This window comes from Strigops habroptila, chromosome 2 (genome assembly GCF_004027225.2).
Source record: "Strigops habroptila isolate Jane chromosome 2, bStrHab1.2.pri, whole genome shotgun sequence".
Lineage (NCBI taxonomy): Eukaryota > Metazoa > Chordata > Aves > Psittaciformes > Psittacidae > Strigops > Strigops habroptila.
The window spans coordinates 95,337,838-95,349,351 of record NC_044278.2 but is presented as its reverse complement, the minus strand read 5'-3'; the positions used below and the strand labels follow the sequence as shown (position 1 = coordinate 95,349,351).

Genomic DNA, 11,514 nt, shown 5'->3' with positions numbered 1-11,514 from the left:
CTTGCGACAGAGAGGCAAGGTGCTGCTGAACCATGGTGTGACAGCACACCCCTTCCTCAGGTGGGTCCTGTGGGGCAAGGGAGCATGACTAAATGCACAGCTTTCTTATAAACATTTTATTTTGTTAACTTACCCTTTTGTAGCTAAACAATGCTTTTTTGTATTCAAAACATTTTTTTAAAGACAAAACAGATGGAAGTCGTATCCTTTCTTAACGGTGAAAGGAAGACACAGTTTGTTCTTTGACCCATTTTACATATTGTTTAGAGTATGATGCCCAACAGTTTTGGGTCTGCTTGCAAACACTGTTACAGCAGAACAAGTCATACATTGAGCAGTCAATCAAGAATCATTTAATTAAAAAAACAAACTCCTGCTTATAATTCAGAAGGCTTCTTTGAGTGCAAGTTCTGCTAATTTTATCTTCTTTGGAAAGCCAAAGCAGCAACATGATCCTTAAACCATCACTGTCCAGCTGCAGACAGTGAAGCAGCTACAGCACAGTCAGAAGAGGGCTCCCACAGCTGAAATGACTTTAGCAAGTCTTCTGTGGCAGCTGGTGGTCCCTTGTCTGAGAGAAAAAAAGTCTTCATTGGAGGGTTTCATTGAGCTTGAGAAAAAGCTACATTTGGTGTGTAAAAATGTAAAGAAAGGGACAACTTAAAATTATTGCAACAGTGAGGTATAAAAATGAGTAAAACACCCACTTCTTGCCTGTATCCCTATCTTGGGGTAGGGGGTGAGAGGGGGAGGGAATTACTGAGACATTGACCAGACAGGCTCTATGGTTTCTACCATTAGAAAATCCTAAATATTGACACCACTACAGACAGACTTGGGGGTTATTCAGACATTGTACTAGATGTACTCGCAGCGTTCTCTTGGGTAGGAAGGACGACTTCTTTCAAGTCCTGCAGTAGCTCAATCTTAGTATCCAGCTTTTTTCTGCTTTCCAGAAGTTCCTGGATTTTTTCCTCTGTTCCTATTACAAAAAAAAAAGAGTGATAAAAGCTTTTATTTGTATGTACCTATTATTAATTTAAAACCATGTTATATATGCATTAACATTCAAACTCTGCCTTTCTGCAGCAGAGCCTTTAGTCTAACACCCCCTATGCCTGGTCTCTTCATGAAGAGATGGACTGTGTCCTGTGCACAAGGAACTAGCTGAAGTATCAATATGTCAGAAGAAAACACAAAGCAGCAGAGTCACCACTTTGTGACCCATATACTGTAAGCAAGCTCACTGGTGCATTTTAAGAGCTCTTCTTGGATCAGTTTTGGAATCAACCTTGATGTGTGTTTCCATTTTTGACCTTGAAATTAAAAGTAGGCTGACAGTATGAGAAAAGAGGATTGTGAGGTGCAGGAAGAACTGAGCCACTCAGGTAGCAGGGAACTGGAGAGGGGACAACTTTTATACACAAGAATCACATGGTTGTGTGTATGTAAGTGCCAATATCAAGAATTTCTCCTGTAAGCTGAGAAAAGGATGAAATAATTGATGCAGCTGTGACAGAACCAAGTGTGATCCACAGCTGCGTCACACGAGGAGTTCTGAGCAGAGATGTGTTAATGCCCTCAGATGATGCACTGGTGGAACCTTGTCTCCAATAACGGCAACACCCATAGCTCCCGTTTCCAGAAGGAGAATTTAAATGTGAGGAGACAAGAGGAGCCTGGCTTTTTCAGTCAAGTGAAGGGGAAACTGCAGACATCACCAAACATCACCTTCATGCACTGAACCTCAGCTAATTAAAGCCCATTTCCCTTTTCATAGAGATAAATTACAGCAGAAGTTAGAACAAGGCTGCTAACTGTCAGAGAGAGAAACAGAGCAAGAGACTTGCCTATCTGAAAAACAGTTTTGACCTTGGTGCTTACAACAGCTGAGAGCAGAGTCTACAACCCAGAGTTCCCTTCCACACTGGTGGGCCTGAGCAACTGCTCCTGCCCTTCTTTTCATTTCACTCCAGGCATTCTCAGCTCATCATAACTGCCATCAGGTTCAGGTCGGTTCTGCTCACAGGGTTTAACACTCTGAACTGAAACACAACAGCCAGTCCCAAGCTGCCGAAGAGGGGCTGCGGAAGAAGAAGGGCAATAACCTGCAGAGGCAGGATGGGAGAGCACCCTGCAGGAGAGGGAGGTCTTTGAAAGTTGTGGAACTGTGACTTGCCTCCCCTTCAGGTCAGCTAGCCAGCTCTAGTGCTGCTTCTAAAGATTCAGGTACCAGTGGCTTTTTTTCAGTTGTTTAGATAATGTTGGAGAGTAAAAAAAAAGTTCCTTGGAATTTTCATTTTCAATGGTCATTTTATCAAAATGCTCAGAAAACCAGCCTCAGTGCCAAACCCCAGAGCAACTGCTGCTGCTCTGACAGCTGCTCTCACATACCTGAATGAATATTCGTCAGTATATTTTCAAACAGTCCACAGTCAAAGAGTGACATTACTGTCTCTTCGTACTCTAGGGAAAGAGAGAATTTGATTTAGTATTACCAAGTAAAGGCTTTCAGAACCCTCACACTAATGCAGAGCCCTACGTTAGAAGTAGCACAAAACAGTAATTACTTATACTGACTGCTCAAGGTCTTAAGATGTCTTCCTTCTCATATAATCCATATTAAGAAAGATCAGTTTGTCAACTCTATGTTCTTTTTGTAGTTTCCATACAGAAAATAGGAAAGGGGACCTGCCTGTAATTCCCTTTTGGGTCTGCGTCATGTGAACAGTCCATTTAAAAATGAGGAATATATATACACTTCATACACTTCAGCCTTGTTTCATCCAGGACTGTATGTGTAACAGCAGGGCTGCCCACACCAACTCCTCCTGACAGACTGCATGACATGTGGGACAGCGCTAGCACTGTTCAGGGTTAAAACCCAGCCCAGGATGCCTCCATTTCATAACTGGGGTTTCCATCAGAATAGAACACAAAACACCTACAGAGTTCGCATGACTATTAAGATGTTCTTAATGTGAAGACTGTGAGGCCCTAAACATGTCATAGAATCATAGAAGAGTTTGGGTTGGAAAGGTCCTTAAGATCATCTAGTTCCAACCCCCCTGCCATGGGCAGGGACATCTCACACTAAACCATGTCGCCCAAGACTCCATCCAACCTGGCCCTGAACACCGCCAGGGATGGAGCATTCACAACTTCCTTGGGCAACCCATTCCAGTGCTTCACCACCCTCACTGTAAAGAACTTCTTCCTTATATCTAATCTAAACTTCCCCTGTTTAAGCTTGAACTCATTACCCCTTGTCCTATCGCTACAGTCCCTAAGGAACAGTCCCTCCCCAGCATCCTTATAGACGCCCTTCAGATACTGGAAGGCTGCTATGAGGTCTCCACGCAGCCTTCTCTTCTCCAGGCTGAACAGCCCCAACTCTCTCAGCCTGTCTTCATACAGAAGGTGCTCCAATCATCCCCATGACCTTCCTCTGGACTTGTTCCAAGGACCTCATTGCTGTTGTGTTACACACATGCTGCTCATGAGGAAGATTTAGCCAGGTGGGACATTTCACTTCCCATGCATACACTTCAGTTACTTTGCATAAATCAGCATTCTTTATCCAATGGTATTATTCATAACTTTGTACAGCTGGGAGGACAATAGGAGAAGAAGGTTTGAAATGTTCTTTTTAACTGTGTTGTGGGCAGAGCAACACTGGAGTGGAATCCTCCAAGAACAAAGTGTTTCATACAAGCTAATATTTAAACCGATGAAACCCTCAAATACACAGTAAGAGTTGACAATAAAGTTCTAACTAATCATCCAAAGACTTAAAATATACATACTCAGGGATTTTTCTCTCAAAAGAGTGCGCTGATATTAACAGACAGCAGGTACCTCTTGTGAAGCTGTAAGAACGACACAGACTCATGACCCAAAGAAAACCTTCCAGTTCTCCTCAGGACTTCTCTAAGACCTGGGAGAAGTGGTCTGGCTGAACCTCCCTATGCTTATGCCAGTGGGCAAAAGGTGGCTTCAAAAATTCAAGTTGGAAGGCCTTGCTAGAGCCTGCTGAGTTATGATTTAGTGCTGTGGAAGTATCCCTGGGAAGGTGACCCAGGGCCGGGCATTCAGAGCTGCAGTTCTGCTCTGAGAGCAGATTCCCCCGCTGGGTCTCCATACCCGTTTCTGAAGTGTTGTCATCCATCAGTTTTTCCTGTGCCAGGTGAAGTGTGTCCAGCATTTCTTCAAATATGTCATCCAGGAGCCCAGCTTGCTTGCATTTCCTAAGAAAGTCTATTCGCACTGTTGAAACACAAAAACACACTTGTCAGAAGTGGCCTTTACTTGCTCACTTCAGAAACTAGAACTTTGGCTAAAGTCCCCCTCCCAGAAACAACCATTTTGGCAAATCTCTGGCTCCTCCATCTACCCACTCAGCCTTTTCCAGTGGGAACAAAAACATGCTCAGGCAAACGCAAGCACTGCTGGGGGTAAAATCACCCAAGCACCAGATTTGGCTTTGTTCATCCAAAGCAAGTATCTCCACAGCCCTACAGGCACCATTCCTAAAGCTTCCCACTACCCCCAGCAGACGAAATCAAGGGATTTGTCTTGCCTTTTTTTTTTTCTTTCCTTCCAATACTCAGGACCACCCTGTGGACTGAAAGATAGAACCAGTGCAAGAAGTGAATCAGTCTTGGACTTCGTAAGAAAATTGAGGCTACTTCTACTCCAGGTGATCCAGGCATGAAACTCATTTGTCACAGCCCATTTTACAGGCCTGCTTTGTCAGATGTGGATTGCCAGGGAAATAACCACCTCTTTTGTCTTCATCTCAAAGCAGCAGGTCAGGGACAGGTTTCGGTAAGATCCATCCAATGGGCTGTTCAAAAGGAAAGTGCTATGGGACAGCTCAGGGAACTCTGCCAGTCTCCGTTAGAAAACAATGGTACTTTTTACTGGAGACTGTTGTGACAAAAGAAATGTCATTTCACTTACACCAGATGCCCTACAAGTATTCCAGGATTCTTGACATGTTCCCTTGTCCTGGGTTCAGCTATAGCAGTCATTTTTTTCCTGCTTAGTAGCTGGTGCAGTGCTGTGTTTTTTAACTTTCAGCCTGGGAACAATGCTGATAACACCGATGTTTTTAGTTGTTGTGTTGAACCCAGGACATCCCTGTTCTTTATGGGGGTAGTAAAGATTCAGAACCAAACCTGAGGCAGCACCTACTGTTCCAATACATGCCCATGTACTAAGCACAGCCATGGGAAGGTGAATAATCCCCACTAATGCCTCCCAAGCAGCAGCATAATCCCAGCATGCAATGGAGATACATTTGCAGCATAGCTGCTATCAACCGGCTCCAAGCTCTGAGCTTCAACACAACCCATCACACTATCTCCCAGTTGTTCTCTAAAGCGAGTCACACCTTTATGCCTGTTGTTTTTTCTTTTTAGTATTCGTAAACTGTTTTCTTCTGCTGTCTCTTGTGTGCTCTGGAAGAAAATCAAAATAACATATTTTTACATCATACTGACATTTACCGCTTTGGTTTCATTACCCTGCCTCTACATTAGCAGAGAGATAAAAAGCAGCCCATAGACCTGTGAATACAGTCAGCTTCTCTGCAAAGCTGGAGATATTCCTCTCTCGACATTGCTTTTAAAAAGGGAAACAAAAATTGCTTCAAAGCAAAATCTCTTTCAGAAAAGCCCAACACCTGGGACACCACCGCCAGAATTACTGCATCGGCAAATAGCACAGATGTGAGCAAACACCTACTGCTGACTCCCAGTGCAGACAATGTTTAGCTCCCTCCAGAATGGAATACCGGCAACCATATCCTGGGCTGCATCAAAAGCATCATGACCAGCAGGTCAAGAGGTGATTCTTCCCCTCCGCTCTCATGAGACCCCACCTGCAGTGCTGCGTTCAGCTCTGGGGCCCCCAACACAAGAGGGATGTGGACCTGTTGGAGCAAGCCCAGAGGAGGCTATGAAGATGTTCAAAGGGCTGAAGCACCTCTCCTATGGAGACAGGCTGAGAGAGCTGTGCTTGTTCAGCCTGGAGAAGAGAAGGCTCCAGGGAGACCTTACAGCAGCTTCCAGTGACTAAAGGGGGCTTACAAGAAACCTGGAGAGGGACTTTTTAGAAGGGCATGTAGTGATAGGACAAGGAGGAATGGCTTTAAACTGAAAGAGGGGAGATTTAGATGAGGTATTAGGAAGAAATTCTTCCCTGTGAGGGTGATGAGGCACTGACACAGGTTGCCCAGAGAAGCTGTGGCTGTATCCATCCCTGGCAGTGTTCAAGGCCAGGTTGGACGGAGCTTGGAGCAACCTGGTCTAGTGGAAGGTGTTCCTGCCCATGGCAGGGGGGTTGGAACTAGATGGTCTTTAAGGTCCCTTCCAACCCAAACCAGTCTGTGATTCTATAATTTCAGAGAAGGGGAATACTTTTCTTTCGTTTGGACAGTCATTCTCAGTTGTTCCATGTCATACCACAGTACTACAGATAATCCTTAAGCTCTGTCACAGAACTCCACCAGTGCAAACATGCATTGCTTACACAATGGTAAACAGTATATCCTGCACGTATAAATCCTGGAGCCTCTCAGCTTCTCATTTGCAACGTTTATATTGATTTCTGAGAGAGTGCTGGAGAGCAGCAGAAATAGCACATTACTGTGGGCAACTGGTGAGATGAATCTGTTATACCACTGGGAATGTATGTGGATTTACAGCTCAGAAATTCTTGGAGACAAATAACCTGCCCTCAAGAGAGTACTACGTAAAAGCTGTGAAGACTGCCCACATCCCCTCACGCAATCTCCCTTTAATCTCAAGCCCTGGGAAAGGTGTTTTTTTTTTTCCCAAGGAAAGCTCGATGCCAGTTCCTCTAGAAAGGAGAAAGTCCCCAGAGTCAATGGGAGTTCCCATGCATAGTGCTGAGGAGACAACAGCCAACACCAGCCTCTAAAACCACTACTCCTGCAACCAGATGGATGCTCTGCTTGACAGCTCCCAAACCCCTGCAGGGCCATCTTCACCAGCAGCGCTGAGAACAGCCTGATGGGCACTGGGAACCTGCCATATACCATGAGCACAGGCTCACAAACCACTAAGTGCCGGTTTAAAAGGCCATGTGTCTCATGAAAAGCAGGTGTTCATGCAAACTGCGTCAAGCCCTAAGCACATCTGAGGGATGCAGTACTTCCCGAGAAAAGGAAACCCCGAAGGGAAGCTCTCTTCAGTCACGTCAAGACCACAGCCACTGAGCCAGCCTGGTTCAGAGGCTTCTACTGCATCTGTGCCATGTTACCCGAGGGCATCACTGGCTCTGCCTGAAGCAGCTCCAAATGCAAATGTGTTTGTTTTGACAGGATGACAAGATGAGAACAAGGCAGCTGTAAAGGAAAAGTTACTGCTTCTGGGAGGAAGTCTGTCTCTGAGCACAGTGTCAAAACACTTCACTAAGAAGTCCTGTGCTGTAGCAGAAGTGGGTTCCTGGTTTATAACTACTTAAATTCAGAATTACCATTTGTTCTGTGATTACCATTTGTTCTGTGATGGTGGAAGATTTCAACGTATGTCTTCTCCTCTTATTAGCTGTATCTAGAAATCAAGAAACAACAAAGCAACAAATGCATCAACCTCAGACTGACGACTTCACATCATTCAAATTCTCTCTTTTCCCCAAAAGCTACAGAAGTCAGGCACTTCAGGTGGCAAGGCAAGATTGTTTCAGCTTCCCCAAATACCCAACATTTTCAGTGGAATTCACATTATTTCCACATAAGAAAAAGAACAAGCCTGAGCCATTAGAAAGAAGTGCCAATCACTGTTGCATTAGCTTATCACTTTGCCTTTTATACTCAGTATAAAGCAAACCCCAGTTTTTAACATATGAGTTTTGATTATGGCAGAGTGAACCCGGCAGCAACACTAGCACTAAGTGGTAAAAACTTCAGGCACATTTATTAAAGATGACTGTTCTTTTCCCAGTCAATTCTTGTTTATGTTAATACACCCTCAAAACTGAGACTACATAAAGAACTATTTTAGGTGTCCCAGAGACATACATCGATATAATGACCCTCCTAGAAGCCTTGTCAGTTGAATAGTATTTATGCTACAAAGTGTTTTCAGTGATGTGGTCTGAGAACTCTGCAAAACCACCTGCTTTCACTCTGTCCTTTCTGTCAGCATGCACCAGCCTCTCTCCAACATCTTAACTGGCAGTTGCTAGTAACAGCTACAGCATCGCAAGCACAGAAGGGTAACTCTGCAAGGAAGACACAACGGGAGCAGAGAAAGCCAGAGAAGGGTTCAACCACCCACCAAAACCTGAGGGTTTTAAATGCAGTGGGGTTACACGCCCCTCTCCCATTTACCTACACCCTTTGGGCAGCACTTAGCTTTTTTCCTGTTCCTGATCTGTAACAGGAAAAGAGGCATAAGGAATTGGTACAGGAAGGCTGTTGAAACAGGTTTGGGTTCTGGGTACCAGTGCTGTACATTTGCATTTTCCATGGCCTGAAAGGAAATTAGCCTCTCACTTCATCCAAAATAAAGCTGGATGGACTCATTTGGAGCAGTCTAGGAGATGCTGGTGCAGGCACAAAGTGTTCCTTGCTGTCTAACATGACATTGCTGACATGTGGTAGGATTTTCTCCTGATGTTTGCTTTAGGGATGCCTTACAAAAGAAGAGGAGCGCAGTCCAAGGAGCAGCCCAACTCCTGCTCCCCACACCATTCTCTGCTCTTCCATGTTTGTGAGCCTTTACTCTAGGCACATCCAACACTCCCAGTTAAGCAGAGGGTGGAGCCTGTTTCCAAGTCCAAACTGCCCTCCCATCCTTGCTGAAGAGCTGCAAGGAGACTTCTCAGCCCCTAAGGCACTCTATCCCCTTTCAACCACACAACAGAGCCCTGACATTTCAGCACAGGAACGTTATCTGAACCAAGAACCAGGGGATGTTCCCTGATCCCATTTTCTCCAAGCTACCAGGGGAAAACAAGCCCGGTGAGGCAATCCTTTTGTACAGCTCCTGCTCCCACACAGCCCTGCCCCAGAGGAATGGCTGAGCTGCTTCACCCAAGTTGGATCCTGAAAGTCAAAACTCTACCATGCAGCCACAGCGCTCATTCAGGAGGCAGGACAGCCACTGCCAGCAGAATCCATTTACCCCTCTTAAACAGAAGGCCTCTAAATTAAGTGCCTCTGGAAGATCTCCTCTAGGAGATCCCTCTTCTAAGAGAACAGGCCATGCACCGTACACGCAGCACTTGCAGACACGAAGACCTTCAACTTCATGAGATTTAAGCCTTCCTTCTGAAGGAGGTGGTCCACAGGGCTGGATCTAATGCCTGGATCTCATCTCATACCGGACAGGAAGCAATCCTGGCCCTGTCTAGCACTAGCAGGAGACCAGCTGGGACCCTGGACAGACCCAACAGACTGACAACCAAAATAATCAAATTAATTTTAAAAAGGGAGGGATGTCAGGCCTCGGAACTACAGATAAAATAAAAAGCAAAACTACTGAGTGAAATAAAGGTGCATTTGGTTAGTGAGCCACAGCAGTATCCAGTGTTAAATGGACTGTATGGCTGGCAAAGCAGCCCCAGACCTGTAACTAGAAGTTTAAATGACAGTCACCTAATCCACCCCGAGCGGCACCAGGGTGGAGACAGGCCTTGTCACGAGTAGCCAAAGACTGCTCACATTGAGTGGGAGCACCCCACTCTTAGCATCAGTGCTCCCAGTTCGACCGAGCTTATCTTCTAAGTGAAGGCCAGGCTAGGACCCATTCCATTTTGAGCGGGATTGTGTGCTTTCCATTAACAAAATCACTACTTTGGCTGGTTAATTCAGTGAGATTCCCAACTACCTGTGAATCAGCAAGGACCAGGACTGCCCAATTCAGCTGCATTTCTGTAGAAAAGGAAGCAATCCTTAAACAGGGGTTGTATAACCCTTTTGTTACTCTTAGAAAGCTCTTTGGGATCCTTCAGAATGAAAGGCCCTATTTTAAATAAGCTACTGCAGTGAATAGAGGAGATGCAAATGTAAATGTTTTCATGTAAATACACATTAAAAATCCGAAGGTGACCTCTCCTGCAGCAACCCCTCTTTGCTAATCAAGTGCAAGCTTGTGCATCACTCATCAACTCTCGTGTCTCACATGGATTTTACAAGCTGCTTGGGCCTACCTGCCCGCACAGAGTCAGAATAATTCAATATAAAGGTGGAACAACATTTATTTTGTTCAAATAAGTCATTGACTTTAGGATGCAAACTTTTAAAACAAATTAAATCAATGAAGCCATTAAAGAAACTCACCATAGTGATTGGTCCTATTGCCTGGGTCATGTTTTGGGCAGAACACTCTAAAATTTAAGTTTAATTTTAAGAAAAAGAGAAAAAGTATTAATAAATATGTAAACAGTTATGCTGACTGATTTTAACAGATATTTTCCCCTCTTTTCATTGAAAGATGCTTAAAAAAGAATGATCAGGATTTGTTCCGCATTGCCCACCTAGGAAAGCACCTGTCTTGAAATCCCACACATGCACAAGCTTGTATTTGTACTTTCAGAGCCTCAGTGGACTCTGAGCACTGAAGCTTCGACTCTTCAGTTCCATTACCCCACTCTGAGGACCTGCTCACTGTTCCAGTCCCGAGTCAGACACATTTCACCTGGTGTGGTGACCTCCGTGGCAGAGGTGCTCGTGTTGAAATGCCTTATTAAAATGAGATGGATGTTGTCAAGATGAAATACCACAGTACTGATACTGCTCGATTGTAACTACTGCAGTTCTGCCCCCTTGCCCTGTCCCGCTCAGCCCGGGTCCAGAACCTCTTTAGATACATCTGCTTCCCAGTCAGCTTGAACTGTAAGCCCTGCATGTGCTGGAACTGCCATGCACAGGGCCAGTTACTTGCTTGGAGATCTCAATGTCCTTCCCTTTCCCCTGCCAATGAGGTGCCCCTCAAATCCCGAGGAAGTAGGGCACCCTGTTTGAGATCCCGTAGCTTAAAGCTGCTCAATCTATTTGTTCCTTAAAGACTTTTTGGTAATATGTGAGATGGGAACGTTTTCTCTGGTTCTAGGAGAGCAAGGTGAATTCCTTGGAAGAGGCAAAATGCGACAAATACAGCTGGAAATATTCCTTATCTTTCTGAATACAATAATGAACCAGCTTCTATAATATGCCTTTCTTACAGAAGGATCCCAAATCACTTTTTAAGCAAAACTGCTTTGTCAGGAGTGTGATTTAGCTGATCTCTTCATTACAGATGTATTTGCCCAGCCTAATGCTCAAGTGTTTGGAAGCAATTTTTAAAGGAAACTGCATTTACTAGGATATTTCTAATTATTGTCATTCCTTTATTTTAACAAAACAGAAGCAGTGACCTAAGAAACGCAGCCTGTCTCCTTGAGGAGCCAGCTTTTTGGCATTAAATTCATTTTGATGCACAAAACCCCAGATCTATGTATACCTGACAATTCAGTCAGACAGCTGAGTATAGGAGACGCCTT

The 11,514-nt window shown here is 44.7% G+C and overlaps 1 protein-coding gene across 1 annotated transcript in view; it reads right to left on the bottom strand.

Moving 5' to 3' along the window:
* Window positions 1-101: 101 nt before the first annotated feature.
* Window positions 102-11,514, bottom strand: part of LOC115604452 — a 44,970-nt gene continuing 33,557 nt past the window's right edge. Inside the window, exons 23-29 of the mRNA XM_030477577.1 lie at window positions 10,313-10,359; window positions 7,504-7,580; window positions 5,254-5,462; window positions 4,617-4,624; window positions 4,144-4,266; window positions 2,395-2,466; window positions 102-982 (exon numbers count right to left, since the gene is read on the bottom strand). Coding sequence (XP_030333437.1) covers window positions 843-982; window positions 2,395-2,466; window positions 4,144-4,266; window positions 4,617-4,624; window positions 5,254-5,462; window positions 7,504-7,580; window positions 10,313-10,359 — 676 coding nt within the window. The 3' untranslated portion in view covers window positions 102-842. The remainder of the gene's footprint in view (window positions 983-2,394; window positions 2,467-4,143; window positions 4,267-4,616; window positions 4,625-5,253; window positions 5,463-7,503; window positions 7,581-10,312; window positions 10,360-11,514) is intronic.